Here is a 17,448-nt window from a genome sequence, read left to right as displayed (position 1 = left end):
GTGTCTAAGGATCGGGCCGCAACGGCTTTTGCTATCAGAAATTATGATGGCCAAGTTGTGGATGCGGGTGCCTTCAATCTTGATGGAATCACTATTTTGTTTGCTGAAAGAATGGGCTTAAAAGGACTCAAGTTTGCTCGGTCCAAGGGCTTCCAAAAGGTGATGATAAGAGGAAGACTCCAAGCTTGTTATTGAGGCGATTCAAGGAAATTGGGAGGTTCCTTGTGTCACGGGCCGCATGTTAAAAACAAAGAAAATGCCCAAGACATCATATATCTAAGCCCAGGAAGCCATGTCTTCATGGAAGCTTCTGGAACGTCCCGGAGAAATCAAGAACATGGCGGAACATTCAAGATAATCTAGGGCATTCCGGAACATTCCACACAAGTGTACATATTTAAGCCTCACCTAGAATAATCTAGATTAGGCAAGTTGTATCTAGAACTATGCTAGATATTTTTGGATGTAAGTAGAGGATTCTAGAACCCTCCATTGAGGAGGTGACTTAGGCCTATAAATAGGAGGTAAGGCCATTTGGCCAAACCATCCAAGAATTGTAAGCAATTGTAAAGCTCTCTTAACTTTCAATACAAAACTTCCTTTCTCCCATCTTCTAAGTGATCTTAGCATTCTCCAAGCTATCTTAGCTTTCTTTGTGATTCAATCCGGGGAAGCGAGGCTTCGAAGGCTTACTTAGCTTGTTCATCGAGGTATTCAAGTCTAAGTGCCGCACGGGCGGAAGGCTTAAAGAGTCATCCCGTGACAGCTGGTATCAGAGCCAAGCTCGTGAATCACTTGAAGGAAAGTAGGATATGGCAAGTGGAGAGATGGTGTCCGGAGTCTCCGACCTAAGGGAGCGTACTGCAGAGGTCCAAGACGTTGCCAAGAGCAAGCCAAAGTTAAAAGACTTGCAAGCATCGATGGAGACCATGGAAGAGCGACTCGAGAAGGTGGAACGAACCATACTCGAGTTCGATACTCGACTCGATGAGGACGTTGTCGACAAGGAGGAAATCCAAACCATGGTGGACAATGGTAAGGATGAACTGCGTGGCTTGGTGGAAGGGCTACGAGATGAGCTCCTTGGCGCTCTCAACACCATGGCAGACAAGATGCGGAGGGAAGTCCAAGTTCACCTTGACAACATAGAGGCAAGGTTTGTGGCGCTTCAAGAAGAGATAAAGGACACAAGGGAACTTAAGGGAGATGTGGCGTTTTGTAAAGAAGCAGTCGTGAAGCAATTCGTGCAAGGGCCGAGGGAAATCAAGGCGTTGGACTCCAAGGTAATAGACTCCTTTAAACCCAAATCCTATAATGGGAAGAGGGAAGCAAAGGAGCTCGACACATTCGTGTGGAACGTGGAGCGATACTTCAAGTACCTAAAGCTTGAAGATGACGAGTCCAAAATCTCAACGGCAACCATGTTCTTAGCTGACAATGCCCTTATGTGGTGGCGTCGCCGAAGCATGGAGATTGAGCAAGGTACGTTCTCTCTCACCACTTGGGATGAATTTAAGAAAGATCTTATGTTGCACTTCTATCCCCAAAATGCCAAGTACGAAGCCAAGGAGAAACTAAGGTGGCTCAAGCAAACGGGGAGCGTCAAAGACTATGTCAACGCCTTCGTGAGCTTGTTATTCGAGGTGCCCAACATGTTAGAGGAAGACAAGCTCATGTACTTCATGAGTGGACTGCAAAATTGGGCAAAACTCGAACTACAAAGGAGGCACGTGCAAACATTGTCTGATGCCATTGCCGCCGCTGAATCCTTGATTGAGTTTAAATCAAGCCACCAAGGTGATTCCAAGTCCACGGGGAAGAGGGGTAACCATGAGAGAAGTGGGGGAGAACATAAGCCGAAGGACAAGGCCGAGACAAGCAAACCGAAGGAGAAGAAAGCCGATAAGCATGACAAAGGCAAGGGTAAGTCTTGGCAACCCACTTGTTACCTATGCGACGGCCCTCACATGATGCGAGATTGCCCACAAAAGAAGGCCCTTAAGGCCATGGCCTTCAAGGAGGACAAGGCCGAGGAGAGTAACGATGCAACGATGGGATGCATCCGTCTACTGAATGCCATCCAGACAACCCTCCCACAACCTAAGGCTCAAGTTGGGGGAGGATCATTGTTCGTCGACGTCAAGACTGGTGACAAGACGACGCGTGTGTTGGTGGACACGGGAGCAACACACAACTTCATGACGTCGGAGGAAGCCACAAGACTTGGCCTCCGAGTCACCAAGGAGCCCGGTAGCGTGAAGACGGTAAATTCCGCTGCCACCCCCATTGTTGGAGTTGCGCGCAATGTACACGTAGACATTGGCACATGGAAGGGAACAATCGACTTCACCGTAGTCAAGATGGACGACTATGGCGTAGTCATTGGGTTAGAGTTCATGGACAAGGTACGAGCCTTTCCCATTCCATTCTACAATATCTTCTGTATCCTATCCGACGGAAGACAACCTTGCCTGGTGCCATTGGAAAGGCAAGCCAAGAAGTGTACCCAGCACTTGTCGGCAATCCAATTTGCCAAGTCTTGGAAGAAAGGCGAGGCCACATTTCTTGCAACCCTAATGTTGAATGAAGGGGAGGAGAAGCACGGGCCTTTGCCGAAACAAGTGGAAGACGTCCTTGTGGAGTTTGCGGACGTGATGCCTAAGGAACTGCCAAAGAAGTTGCCACCAAGGAGAGAGGTCGACCATGCAATTGAGTTGGAGCCTGGTGCTAAGCCTCCCTCCAAATCACCTTATAGGATGTCGCCACCCGAGTTGGAGGAATTGAGGAAGCAACTCAACGAGCTGCTTGATGCTGGCTACATCCAACCCTCCAAGTCCCCATATGGTGCACCTGTCTTGTTCCAACGCAAGAAAGAAGGTAGCCTAAGGTTGTGCATCGACTATAGAGCATTGAACAAGATTACCATCAAGAACAAGTACCCACTTCCGTTGATCGCCGACTTATTCGATCAACTTGGTGAAGCAAGGTACTTCACAAAATTAGATCTTCGATCGGGATACTACCAAGTGAGGATAGCCCCTGGAGACGAATCGAAGACGGCGATGGTGACCAGATATGGAGCGTTCGAGTATAAAGTCATGCCATTTGGTCTAACCAATGCCCCCGCAACATTCTGCACATTGATGAATAAGGTATTCCATCCTTATCTTGACAAGTTTGTCGTGGTTTACATTGATGATATCGTTGTCTATAGCAAGACATTGGAGGAGCACGTCAAGCACTTGCGCATAGTGTTCAAGACCCTTCGGGAGCATGAACTCTATGTCAAGAAGGAGAAATGCTCCTTTGCCACAAAAGAAGTAGAATTTCTTGGCCACAAGATAAAGGAGGGGAAACTTATGATGGAAAAGGGCAAGATCAAGGCCATTCAAGAGTGGGAACCGCCGACCAAGGTACCAACACTACGATCCTTTCTGGGGCTAGCCAACTACTATCGGAGATTCATAAAAGGGTATTCAGCTATAGCGACACCCTTAACAGACCTTCTTAAGAAAAACAAGGCATGGGAATGGACGGACCGGTGTCAAGAGGCCTTTGAGAGGTTGAAGAAGGCCCTAATGGAGGAGCCTGTACTAAGGTTGCCCGACCTTAGTAAGCCATTCGAGTTGCACACTGATGCTTCCGACTTTGCCATAGGAGGAGTGTTGATGCAAGAGGGACATCCGATAGCCTATGAAAGTCGCAAGCTAAACAATGCCGAGAAGAGGTACACGACCCATGAAAAGGAGATGACCGCCATCGTCCATTGCCTTAGAGTTTGGAGGCATTACTTGCTTGGTACCCCATTCGTCATCAAGACGGACAACGTTGCCACTAGCTACTTTCAAACCCAACAAAAGCTCACACCTAAGCAAGCAAGGTGGCAAGAGTTCTTAGCGGAGTTTGATTACAAGCTAGAGTATAAGCAAGGAAAGGAGAACGTGGTGGCCGATGCTCTGAGTAGACGAGTAGAGTTAATGGCTACGGTACTCAAGCCGCAAAGCCATCTCTTGGGCCGTGTCCGAGAAGGTTTATCACATGACGTCCAAGCCAAGAACATTGTGGAGTTTGTCAAGGATGGGAAGACAAGAAGGTTTTGGCTTGAGGACGGCTTGCTATACACCAAGGGCAAGCGGATCTATGTCCCAAAGTGGGGAAGCTTAAGGAAAGAAATCCTTAAGGAGTGCCATGACTCAATGTGGGCAGGACATCCTGGCACTCACCGCACGTTGGCTTTGGTGAGCGATGCTTATTATTGGCCACAAATGCGAGATGATGTAGATTCATACGTGAAGACTTGTCTTGTGTGCCAACAAGACAAAGTGGAACAAAAGCAACCGGGAGGACTGTTGGAACCACTTCCCACCCCATCAAGACCATGGGAATGTTTAACCATGGATTTCATCACACATTTGCCCAAGTCTGATGGATGTGGATCTATCTTCGTCGTGGTCGATAGATTCACCAAGTATGCCACTTTCATACCCGCACCTGTGGAGTGCACAGCCGAAGTAGCTGCACGCTTGTTTTTAAAGCACGTGGTGAAGTATTGGGGAGTTCCGAGAAGCATAGTCAGTGATCGAGATGCTCGCTTCACGGGTAGATTTTGGAAGGAGCTCTTCAAACTACTTGGCTCGAAGTTAGACTTCTCCACAGCTTTTCATCCCCAAACTGATGGACAAACGGAGCGGGTTAATGCATTGTTGGAGACTTATTTGCGGCACTATGTTAGTGCCAATCAACGAGATTGGGCTAAGTTACTTGATGTTGCCCAATTCTCTTATAACTTGCAACGTTCGGAGTCGACGGGGAAAAGTCCGTTCGAGTTGGCTATAGGGCAACAACCCTTGACCCCGAACACGGTCGTGACTGGCTACACAGGGAATAGTCCAGCCGCTTTCAAAACCGCTAAGGAGTGGCAATTAGCCCACGAACTTGCTCGAGCTCATTTGGAGAAGGCTTCAAAGAAGATGAAGAAATGGGCGGATCGCAAGCGAAGGAATGTGGAGTTCCAAACTGGCGACCAAGTCTTTGTGAAGCTCAATGCGTCTCAGCACAAGAGTACTCGTGGCTTGCACAAGAGCTTGTTGCGGAAATATGAGGGACCATTCCCTATCATCAAGAAGGTTGGCAAAGCCGCGTATGTTGTGGAACTCCCACCCCGCCTCAAGTTTCACCCGGTGTTCCATGTAAGCAACTTGAAGCCTTATCATGCAGACAATGAGGAACCAAGCCGAGGTGAGTCTCATCGAGCACCCCCTTTGATGACGGAGGCATTTGACAAAGAAGTGGAGAGCATTGAAGCCAAGCGTGTCGTGGTGCGACCAAGACAACCAAAGCATGTGGAGTACTTTGTCAAATGGAAGGGGCTACCATACTCCGAAGCAACATGGGAGAAGGAGATGTCCTTATGGCAATATAAGGACTTGATTCAGACATTCGAGAGGCAAGAGTCGACGAGGACGTCGACGGCTTAAGTGGGGGAGGATGTCACGGGCCGCATGTTAAAAACAAAGAAAATGCCCAAGACATCATATATCTAAGCCCAGGAAGCCATGTCTTCATGGAAGCTTCTGGAACGTCCCGGAGAAATCAAGAACGTGGCGGAACATTCAAGATAATCTAGGGCATTCCGGAACATTCCACACAAGTGTACATATTTAAGCCTCACCTAGAATAATCTAGATTAGGCAAGTTGTATCTAGAACTATGCTAGATATTTTTGGATGTAAGTAGAGGATTCTAGAACCCTCCATTGAGGAGGTGACTTAGGCCTATAAATAGGAGGTAAGGCCATTTGGCCAAACCATCCAAGAATTGTAAGCAATTGTAAAGCTCTCTTAACTTTCAATACAAAACTTCCTTTCTCCCATCTTCTAAGTGATCTTAGCATTCTCCAAGCTATCTTAGCTTTCTTTGTGATTCAATCCGGGGAAGCGAGGCTTCGAAGGCTTACTTAGCTTGTTCATCGAGGTATTCAAGTCTAAGTGCCGCACGGGCGGAAGGCTTAAAGAGTCATCCCGTGACACTTGGAAGATTAGAACTATCATTGAGGATGCACGTTGTATCGCTTGCTCCTTTAGTCAAGTGGTGTGGAACCATATCTGCCAGGGAGGCAAATTTGTCGCGGATGCCTTAGATCATCTAGGTCCTTCGGTTGAGACTCCTCACATTTGGATCATTGCTTACCCTCTATTGCTCTTAATGCTTTTAATTTTGATAGTATGGGAAACCAGTGTTCTCGTGGCTTTTCACTTTGATGATTTTTTTTTTTTTTTTTTTTTGATAAAATAAAAATTTTTAAAAATAAATCAAACTTCGGCCCTTTAATTTTGGGCCTCCCCAGCCCGGCCTGCCCCAACTCAAGTCGTCCTCCCGAAATCAAAGAGGGCGCGCAGAGAAACCGAACGTTCGAAATCCGAATTAACTCGCCGAAGTAGCATAAGCTGGGAGAAGAAAACGTGGGTATTCAAATTGGGGGGCAAATAGAGAAGGTGAGCGGGAAAAAACTGGGGTACAACGAGTTCGTGGGGAGGTACTTGGAGAAAAACCAGCCTGTGGTGCTTACAGGTCTCATGGACGATTGGAGAGTGCAGATTGGGTCACCGACAACGGCCAGCCAAATCTTCAATTTTTCGCTACCCATTTAGGAAAATCCAAAGTTCAGGTACTAATTTCTTGCAGAAATCTGATTTAGTGAAATTAAATATGAATTACGAAGTGTGTTTAGAAGGAATTAATCATAATTAAGAAGATTGATTATGTGGTAATTAGATATTAGCTAATCTATCAGCCCTGTTTTGTTTTCTGCAGTTAAAGATTCAAGCCTTGTATTTTTGGTGTAATATTTCAGTGCTAAGTAGTTTTTAGGTGATGTGTGATTGTCATCAAGTCCATAATCTGGTATTTCTTCTATTTCTTCAAGTTTGTTTTGCCCCTATCATAAAGTAGAAGTATGAAAGCATGCAATGATTATAAGAGGTTTTCCAAGTAAATCACTCTCCATTTGCAGTGTGACCTTTATTGCCAGTATAACAGAAAACTTATAGCAGTATGTGCCTTCTGTTTAGCATTTTACATTTGCCTTTGGCTGATTGAAACGGACTTGGCCCTGCTTGTTTCATGATCTCAATATCCAGGATCTTGTTTTATCTCAAAACTTCATGTAGTGTAAATCAAGTTGTCGTTTCAGCCTCTTGCAACCCCTTCTTTTCAATCAAAATAACAACTATCTTCATGCTTGATGAACGGATTTTTTTTCATCTTATTTGTGTTCATAATACTTTCAGGAAGATGCAATTTCCATAAACCACAACTGGTTCAATGCTTATAATATTCGTTGGGTGGTAAGTGGAACACTACTGCCAGAGTATCTCGTGTGTTAAATTTTAACCGTTCCATGTAAAACTAATGATGCTAGTGTTCTAGTGGCACTAATTTATATCTATTTAATTATAGTGGGATTTTCTTTAGGGGGACTACTACTACAAGGCTATGGAGTACATAGAAGACATCAAGGATATATGTGATGATTTTGAAGGTCTCTGCCAACAGAACCTTGCCGCTAATACAGGTAAAGTGCAAACTTTTGAAGAAAGCTTAAACTCAGTAGATGACAGTGTACTGTATCCTAATATTCTAGCAGATGAACCTGCAATAACCTAAAGCTTTGTTTAAATGAGGGTGGAAAAGGGAAAAATCCCAATCTGCTGGCTAATTTTTTCTTTTTAATGCAAACTTCAGTGATTTCTTAATCTTCCTAGCACGGTTCTCTTTGGCCAACTTGATCCAACTATGTTATCATGCTAGAAAGAATGGAAATCACAATCCGAATTCATCTGCATTAGCCCATGGATTTGCATGACTCTAGGCGTAACGGCTAAAGGAAGAACAGGCTCGCAGAACAGCCAATATTATGGCAGAATCCACAAAAGCCAATTCTAATACATAGTCGTTGAACAGATTCAATGACTCATGAGGACAACTAGTTTGAGCAAAATTTGAGATGATAGCTCCCCACATGACAATACGTGCTCATTTGCAAATTCTCTTTTCCTAATCAAGATGTCAAATTAAATAATTTTTTGGTTTATTTATAAAGTTGAGTGGGTTAGAATGGGATGCGTCTATATGTTGATTGTTACAAAGGGATGGGCAAAATAACCACGAATATGGGTAACTGCAGTTACCCGTCCATTTAAAACTCACGGTTACAGTTATGGGTAACCGTTTTAAAAAATAACGGTTATTTACCCGTGAAATTTAAATGGATGGTTAGGTGTATTACCCGTGGTTATAAACAGGTACCCATTTAATCGTTTATTTTAATATATTTGCTGACAAATCTTTGAACCCATCCGATGTTATACGAATACTAGAATGGAAATAATACCAAATTACAAATCAATGACTTGTGAATGAAAGACTTGTATCTATATGTAGTTTGTGGTGGGAGGGGAAGATCACATTCAGTTTCTCATAAAAACGAAGAGAAAAAAGACAATAATGCTTGCGAGGGCATGTGACAGCCTTAGCACGGAGCATTGGCCTCTGGCCATGGAGACATTTCCTGCAAGGGTGAAGAGAGATGAGCATCAGAAGATTGTAGAGAGGAGCTGGTCCAAGGGAAGACCTAAGGACGAATCAATGATCCAACAATTGATACTAACAATACTTGACACAATTATAGGAGAGGGATGGAAAGTAAGCAAATTCAAACTTTGATAATCAAATCGCTTCTTAATTTTGAGTAGTGTCACATGCGTGACCCAACATGAGATGGATGGCAACTGGAACAAATTCAAACTCTAGTGACCAAATAGCTTCTTAATTCTAAATTGTGTCGAATACTTGTTCCAATTACATGAGATGGTAAAATTCAAAATTAAAAAGCTATTTGATTACTAGAGTTTGAATTTGCTCCCGTTGCCATTCATCTCATGTTATTGGAACAAGTATGTGACACAATTCAAAATTAAGAAGTTATTTGATCACTAGAGTTTGAATTTGCTCGTGTTGCCATCCATCTCATGTAATTGGGTCACACATGTGGCACTATTCAAAATTAAGAAGCTATTTGATTACCAGAGTTTGAATTTGCTCGCTTTGCATCTCTCTCCTGTAATTGTGTCAAGTATTGTTAGTATCAATTGTTGGATCATTCATTCGTCCTCAGGTCTTCCCTCGGACCAGCTCCTCTCTACAATCTTAGAATGCTCTTCTCTCTTCACCCTTGCAAGAAATGTCTCCCACTTCTTGCCAAGAGGGAGTGGCCTAGTGATGGCCAATGCTCCCCTGCTAAGGCGCAAAATGCCCGAACTTCATCATTAGGCATGCTCGACACCCAATGCCAAAAGCGTTCTGCCCCCCTCCACCCTAATCTTCCCAAAGGCGCTGTCATGCACTATCCAGTACTTTTTCCCTGTAGAGCTGCTGCCATAACCTGCTATGCAGGCCTGATGCAAGCCGTATCCATAACCACACAAGTGACACCGCTTGATCACAGCCTTCCCTTCATTCTCGCACGCGTATTCAGTGCATAACGCAATCCCATAAGGCATTGGGGGTACAATGGTCTCCTAAAACTGTTTAAAAGAGAGAATTCTATCAGAATTTTTTCAACACCAAGCGCATTGTAAGACAAATGGCATCCGCATCTTCAAAATGACGACCTTTTGCTCGACTTTGAAATCTCTAGAGACATGTCTGTAGCTCACTTTACCACATCTCTAACCTCTCCCACCTCTCATTTATTCACGCATTTCTATTACCTAGCCCCCACGAAATTCACCCAACACTCTTAAACCAAAGACAAGGCACAAGCTCATCTATTCCCAAAGCCTTGCCCTTTTTTATCATCCAACTCCTAGAAAATCCACAACAACCTTGAATATGTACAAAAACTCAAATCTCTAAACTTTCGTCAAAGCCTACCCATATATAAGTTAAAGTTTTACACTCATAATATTCAAAAAAGAGCAAGAGTAACAAGACAATACCTTCACAAAGGATAACATGCATGGATGCCAATCCAAAATGGCACAAATTGGGCCAAAATCAAGTGCATGTTTCATCACTTGTTCGCCCAACAATTTCTTAACTTCACCCAAGAAAAACAGCCCTTCCTTACCCTAGAAACAAAACCAACTTATTATCAACATTCAAAATCCAAAATTTAATAATTTATTTTACGAAGAATATGCAAATATATTTACCTTGGGGGCTAGCCCTACTGACAAAGGGCACCCTTTGCCATGACTTCGAAGCCACCCTCAGGCAAATTCGTGTCATCTGGTAACATGGTGTCTTTGGCACTCTCGATCATGCTAGTAATGTTCACTGATATGCGCTCTCCGGCCTCAATGAAGTATAGGACCTCTGCACACGTTGTTGTCAAGTACGCCCAACATAAGTTGGTATCTCCCTGATACTTCAACAGTGGCATTAAAGACCCCCAATCCACGTGATTCACAAAGTTAGGCTTCTGACTTCCCACTGTGACGGTCCAAGCCTGAAGATAGAATTCAATTTTTTTTTTTTTTGCCAAATGGGGAAGGGATGAAAGGGATTAAAGGAAAACAAAAACGTATGCTAATGGAACCTCCACTCCTCCCAAATCTGGAAGAAGAAAAAACAAGAATGTTGCTTTACCTTTCCAGCCAAATTCTTGTTATCAATTGTTTTTGGATATGTAGGAGTGGGTGTGTAGTTCGTCCATATCTTCACCTTGCTTTTCTTTGCGTGAAGCTCTGCAGCCTAAAAAAGAGGTTGAAGACTATCAGTATGCCCTTAATATGGGTCCTGACAGAGAGTTTGTAATTATGAACAAAATGATCATGCTGAAGTTAATAAAAACCAAAGGGGAGGGAGGGAAGGTGCAAACCTTGCTCTGAAGACGCCTCCTGTGGGGGGTGGGAAGCAACCATTAATTTGTACTTTAGCATGGGAGAGAAGGAGAGAGCGAGGCAAGATGGCAAAGATACAATAATAACCCAAATCACTGCAAGGAAGTTTCACTTATAACCTTTTTTGAAGAAGAAACAATATCACCCAGACATTTAGAAACTATGAAAACAACACAAAACTAACTAATAGCCGCATTCTAGTTACGCCAAATTTTTGAAAAAGACAAATCTCTAAATTCTATAGTAATCGAGGCCCATAGAGATGACCATAACCGAACATTATCCCACATATCCTCCCTTCTACTGCCTTCGTTGTCCTAAAAAATCTGCTTGTTTCTTTCCATCCAAATGACCCAAAAAATAGCTGAAACTATACATCCCATAAGACCTTGATTTTCTTCCCCTTTCCTAATAATTTATATTCCTCTACCATAAGAGAATAACAATGCCTGGGTAAAACCTAACTAATACCGAACTCCTTAAACAATTCAACTAGAGAATTAAAGTCACCGGACAGTGAACAAACAGATGGTCAACAGACTTCGAACTTTTCTTGCATAAAATGCACCAATCAGGTTGTAGACATGATTCAACAATAAAAACGAATGAGAATCACCTTGTCTAAGTCCTCTTGACGCTCCGAACTTACCCCTTGATTGGCCATTTATTATGATGGAAAAGTTGGTGGATTTCCAGCAGCCCAATATCCATTTTCTCCACCTATCACCAAACCCTTTTCTTTCCAACTCATTAACTAAGAGATCCCTTTCGAGCCCATTCACTTATAACCTATTTGCTCCAAGATTACATAAATGGTAGATAAACATAATGGTAAGCAGAGAATTATAAATCGATACAATATTATTCATGAACTGGAACCAAATTAGAAGTTAAGACTCCATTCATTTGAACTAAGTTGTCTTAACATAGCAAAGAAGCAACTATATATAATCAACCTAAAACAAAAACAATATATAATCGAATACACCCCATTAACGAAATCAACCTAAAACAAACCCCATTAACTAAATCAACCTAAAACAGAAAACCAATACAAATTGACAGAGACAGAGAAACACGCATTCACCCACACATACATAATTGAATACACACATGTACAATACATAATATTTTCATGAACCAGGCATCCAAATGATCAAGATGATGCCAATGACTGTCTTATGTTATTCTATTTTGACCACCCTAAACATTCATTTAGTGGATGACAAATAATAATATCAATCTATTATGATTGTTTTTCCTTTAAAATGACAAAATACTTGGAAACATGGATTACCAATTTTTTTTTTTTTTTTTTTGAAGCATTAAAAACATATTCAGTCATTAAATCAGGAAAAATGACCAAAAACGTGCGGAACTGAATTGTTGGATACCAACCTTAAGAATAAATCTTAACAGACCATTCTTATGGGCAACCAAATATAAGCTCTATGCCCCCAAAGAGATTACTCCGAATGCGCTTCCACCTTTTAGAACTGGATTCACATTATACAGAAGGATGAAATTTGAGGCCACCTTTAAAACCTGCAAATTGTTGAAAGTGAAGTTATGTAATATTAGCAAAATGATACATACGTTTGCTCCAAGTTTTTAATACTTGGGGTAGTAATAGTATTCTAAGTAGCAATCAAAATCTACAAATATTAGTAAATAATAATTTAATAGAAATAACTATACAATAAAATAAATAAATAAAAATACAATGAAATACTCATCTTTTAGGGCAAACAAGTAGGCCTTCATGGATGTTTTAGTAGAAACAAGATTTTTGTTTTGGAGGTGTAATCACTATGTATTATATCCTTAAAAATAAATTTCGCTTTTCGAAGACAATGTTTCGGTGTGACTCTTGTAAATACTTAGGTCGGGTGAACAACTCAATCATTTCCTTTGATATAGAGAAAAGAACAAATAAAACTCGAACAATGTTTGGAGACTATGTGAAACTCATCATGGGGGCGGAGGATATTGAGATATTTATATAGGAGATAAATAGCTCATATTGAAGTTATGAATTTAGGTGTTAGAATATTTTCAGACCAAACAACGTTATAACTTAATAATAATAATCTATAGAAAACACAACGGGCATAACGTTTGAAATTGAAGAAACCGAAAACAATTTAGATTCTTGTCTTTAATTATTTTGTTGTTTCTTTAAGTTCATTGCATTTACGTTTCATTGCATTTGAAAAACCCATAAAAACACAATTCAAATTTAACCACCATTGTTCTTAAGGGAACGAAAAGCCTACACAAAGAAGAGGTTTATGGCTTGGTTGGTCATTTCTGTTGACTGTTGACATAGTAGCCGCGGGTCCGCTTCGGCTCCTCTATTGGTTGACACATGGGCTGGGATTCAAATTTTAAAAAATAAAAAATAAAAACTAAAATAATGAAAAGGTAGGCCCATATAGTCCGCTTCCTTTCCTTGTGCTTGCCTAGAACCTCCTTACAAGTGGACTAGGATTCTCTTTCCTCTTCTTTCTATCATCTTCCATCATCTCCTCTCACATTTTCTATTTTGTCTTTCTCTTTCTATAAAAAATTAATATAAGATGTTGACGTGACTTAACCGTGACCATTCAAATAGAAGGGGAGGGAAGAGGAGGAAAAAAAAAGAGGGGAGAGAATCCTTCTCCCTCACAAGCACCCTCCCTGCCACCCTCCTCGATGATCCTCAACCTCAAAAGACCTCGGCCTCACCAGAGATTAAGCACCCATCTTCATTTCATCTTCTCCCTTTAGTCAGTAGAAAATTAGCATAAGTTCCTTTAAGTCAGTAGAAAATTAGCAGCAAGATTAAAGATTCAACCAAAAGTCAAGTTGAAAAATCACTACCTTACTTATTGATCCACTACAACCAAAATTCAAGAACAAATCAACAAACTGAACCAATCACGACCCCGACCCGAGAGAAAGTAGCTAAACGAGCAACCCCATGGCAAGACTGTGGAGCCAAAAATAATTCGAAAAATCATAAAGACCACACATGGACTTTTTCAGAATAAGACAAGAATACCTTCATTAAATGGGTGGGGTCCACAAAGACTCACAAGCACAGTCTAACATCTATGGAGCCTGGAGCATCTAACTACAACATCATTAAGCTCTCATGACCATGACAAGGAGAAAAGTCAAAGACATTAAAGATACGAGTAATTGATCCTACCTTTAATATCTCCTAATTGAAGATCAACTCAAGCAAATGAGGAATCCAAGTATATCAAATCAATGATACTTCCAAGATAATCTCAAGATATCATTTAATAATGAATATCTTTGGAATTATTTTTTTCTCATCCATCCTACGGATGAATTATCTTGGCCAATCGAATGCTACCACATATCAGGCAATTTCCTACACATGTGGTAGACCCTAGCTCTATAAATGCCTCATCTCTACCAATTAAGCTCTTACTACACACTTAAGCCCTAAACTCTTTTTTAGAGAAATTAACTTAGGTATCGGAGGTTCATTGGCCAACACTCCACCTCATGGTGCGCAAGGCTTTTGCCTTGGTCAAGGGTGTTTATTTGTTTTGTAGGTACAATTTTGTTAAGATTGAAGACGCGAGAATTTGGTACCAAAAATTGGTACTTTCATCGAGAGCTTCATTTAATATCTCGAAAAAGACTCGCATTCACTTTTTAGGATTTTCCATTCAGTAAATTTTCTTACACATTCCTATATATATATATATATATTTTTTAAGTTCTTTTAAATAGCCTTGAAGAGAAGTAACTTACGATGGTGAGAAATTCTAAAACCACGACGAATGGAACACCCTATGTTCAAGGATGGAAATCATAGGATGGAGACCGTGACATGACCCTATGTTGCCGCTCAACGTGGTTTAACACGGCTGCCATAGCAACCTTGCCACCGCCGAGCACCACCATGTCCATGACAACAGCGACATCAGCCATTGCAGTTGGCCCTGTAGCATCCCCAACCCACACGCAAGGGGCACAAAAACTAGTCGAGCAAGACCAGAGCCCGGTCCAGGAATTTGCAAATGCAGCTGACGCCAGGGCAGACCCACCCAAGCTAAACAGAGCAACAGTAAGCCCAGGCCCACGTAGCAGAGCAGTAGCAAGCCTAGGCTCGCGTCGTAGAGCAGCAGCGAGCCCATGCGATATATTTTTGTTTTATTTTGTGTAATTTGAATAAGCGGTTGTTGGAGTTTGACTTGGATATAAATGTAGAATTAATACGTATTTATATGGGCATGCAACAAATGTAACATGTTTTATTGATCTAAACTTAATTAATATAACTATTTCATTAATTAAGTCCAAAATAAAATTAATCCATTGATATATAGCTAATAGTAAAGTTTTTATTAATTTATAGCTGCAAAACCTTTTTTAATAGGTAGTAACTAGAAAGTTTTGCCTGCGCGTTACTGCGGGATTAGAAATTGTGTGAAAAATTGTGTTTCAAATGTATATACACCTCAACTTATATCACATTTAATTAAATTACCGCAAAAACATATTGACACACTTAATATGGAAATTAAAACTATTTTAAAATATGAAATCAAGCAATCTCAGAAGATGAGAATGAACCAAGTATCAGTGAATGATCACAAAAAAAGAATAAAAAGGTAATTCAATTCCTTAACTTCAAAAAGGGGAAAGATAAAGAAAAAAAAAGGTTCCAAGTTCTGAGTTCTTACCATAACGAAAATTATGATATCGTTTTAACATGAACTTAGGTTGATTTCCATCACCCGAAAATTCCAAAAACATATAAATAGAAAAGTGAGACGTAGCACATACCAGTTATTTACATTACATTTCAGTACACATTCATGCGAAGGACTTAGAACTGAAGAAAGACACATGAAACCAAAATAAACACCGGTAGTCCTAATGGAACTAGAACATGAGGATAACCTACACCTGAGAACTGAACTGAGAAGCTGAATTATGCTGCAAAAAATGAAATTAGAGGATCTTGCATTTGGAATTCACCTGATTGAGTACTAAGCTCCAACAATTGGCTCTCAGGAAGTGAAAGGATGATAAATTAACATACAATATAGAGGTCAAGTGCAGAATTACCATGATATCAGTTGAATCTAAGAAGAAACATAGAAACATCAGTTCCATCCAATTTGCACAAACACTAATAAGCAACAATTGATCTTTGAATACAGTGAAGGGATAATAAGAACTAAACAAAACCATTAGAGAAATAAGATAGAATTGACATGACATCAGTTTGGTAAAGAACTCGAACCTCTCTGTAGAAGCCAACAGAGGTATTTGAGCAATACACAATAAGTGAACAGGATTTCAACGATATAAGACCCATAAAGACAGAAACACAAACACCAAAATTGCACAAAAATTAATCTACATAGGTATTGGAGTGAAAGCATAACACAAATTGCAGAAATATTACTAAGCACATATATTGGAGCAAATCTGAAATCAAACACAAATGAAAGCAGTGGGTGTGTTTCTGTCTCTCTCCCATCCTTCTCAAATCAATCTCTCAAACACCGATAGCTACCCATTAATTTAGGCTTCTAGTGGCAATTTCAACCCATCCCTCAATCCCGACACCAACCCTTGATTTGAGGAGAAAAGATCAACCTTAACCTCCTTTTATGGCAACCTCACTCTTCCCTCTCCCTTCCCCTCCCTGCCATCCCCCGCCTATCTCCCTCTCTTTGTCTCTGCAGCCCATGCTTTTTGGCAATGGCAGGAATATAAATAATACAAAATCAAAACTTGTTTGCAAATAGATGAGAAAATTTTATACCTGAAACAGATGGGAAATTTATTAAGAAAGATAGATCAGCCCAATCTATATAAAAAAAACCCACCATCTTCATAAGCCAAATCGTTTCACAAATCCAAAAACACAGAATTATATCTTGAACAATGCCAATTGATGATTTCCCATTTACTTAGGCCCAACATCAAAGCCAATGAACTGATGAAAGAGCTAAAAAGAGAACAACAACAACAAAGCCTTTTCCCACTAAGTGGGGTCGGCTATATGAATCCTAAAACACCATTGCGCTCGGTTTTGTGTCATGTTCTCCGTTAGATCCAAGTACTCTAAGTCTTTTCTTAGGATCTCTTCCAAAGTTTTCCTAGGTCTTCCTCTACCCCTTCGACCCTAAACCTCTGTCCCGTAGTCACATCTTCGAACCGGAGCGTCAGTAGGCCTTCTTTGCACATGTCCAAACCACCGTAACCGATTTTCTCTCATATTTCCTTCAATTTTGGCTACTCCCAAGGAATAAAATATCGGTAGTCCGAAAACACGGAAATATCGATGGAAATATCGGGATAATATCGATATCGATAAAAATTAAATGGAAACCACGGAAATTGTAAGAAAAACTTGGAAATTTTTATTGAAACTTTGCAGGATGTTTATTTAGTCAATTATCTATTAGTTTATCACAAAAAATTGGAAGGAAATGCATTGCATGATAGATTTAACATTATCAAGTTGATTATATAGCGAGCTGACAAACATTGTGAATGTAGAAAA

General features: G+C 40.9%; 1 protein-coding gene and 1 long non-coding RNA gene across 5 annotated transcripts; one reads left to right on the top strand and one right to left on the bottom strand.

Moving 5' to 3' along the window:
- Positions 1 to 6,064: 6,064 nt before the first annotated feature.
- Positions 6,065 to 8,116, top strand: LOC126600271 (arginine-specific demethylase JMJ20-like). 4 transcript variants are annotated; one of them, XM_050266856.1, is made up of 5 exons: positions 6,065 to 6,667; positions 6,814 to 6,903; positions 7,290 to 7,346; positions 7,474 to 7,573; positions 7,810 to 8,116. In XM_050266856.1, the coding sequence occupies exons 2-5, from the start codon at positions 6,874 to 6,876 to the stop codon at positions 7,845 to 7,847; spliced, it is 225 nt and encodes a 74-aa protein (XP_050122813.1). In that variant the 5' UTR covers positions 6,065 to 6,667; positions 6,814 to 6,873; the 3' UTR covers positions 7,848 to 8,116. The 4 variants fall into 4 exon arrangements, 1 of the variants encoding a protein (XP_050122813.1); XR_007615404.1 differs by lacking the exon at positions 6,814 to 6,903 and having other exon boundaries at positions 6,074 to 6,667; positions 7,744 to 8,116; XR_007615405.1 differs by lacking the exon at positions 6,814 to 6,903 and having other exon boundaries at positions 6,068 to 6,667; positions 7,459 to 8,116.
- A 637-nt stretch (positions 8,117 to 8,753) lies between these two features.
- Positions 8,754 to 10,860, bottom strand: LOC126600273 (uncharacterized). The gene is made up of 4 exons (XR_007615406.1): positions 10,651 to 10,860; positions 10,215 to 10,510; positions 9,999 to 10,130; positions 8,754 to 9,584 (listed from the first exon to the last, which is right to left on the bottom strand). It is a non-coding gene; the product is annotated as an uncharacterized LOC126600273 (long non-coding RNA).
- Positions 10,861 to 17,448: the final 6,588 nt, after the last annotated feature.

This window comes from Malus sylvestris, chromosome 14 (genome assembly GCF_916048215.2).
Source record: "Malus sylvestris chromosome 14, drMalSylv7.2, whole genome shotgun sequence".
NCBI lineage: Eukaryota > Viridiplantae > Streptophyta > Magnoliopsida > Rosales > Rosaceae > Malus > Malus sylvestris.
The sequence above is the reverse complement of the archived record's forward strand: the minus strand, read 5'-3'. Positions and strand labels throughout refer to the sequence as shown.

What these genes read in the sequence shown, in the direction of transcription:
- LOC126600271 (XM_050266856.1), top strand. Translation starts at nt 6,874, where the DNA reads ATGTGTGATTGTCATCAAGTCCATAATCTG. An exon ending in GTCATCAAGTCCATAATCTG is followed by an intron (nt 6,904 to 7,289) that starts GTATTTCTTCTA and finishes TAATACTTTCAG; the next exon opens with GAAGATGCAATTTCCATAAA. An exon ending in GAACCTTGCCGCTAATACAG is followed by an intron (nt 7,574 to 7,809) that starts GTAAAGTGCAAA and finishes TTATCATGCTAG; the next exon opens with AAAGAATGGAAATCACAATC.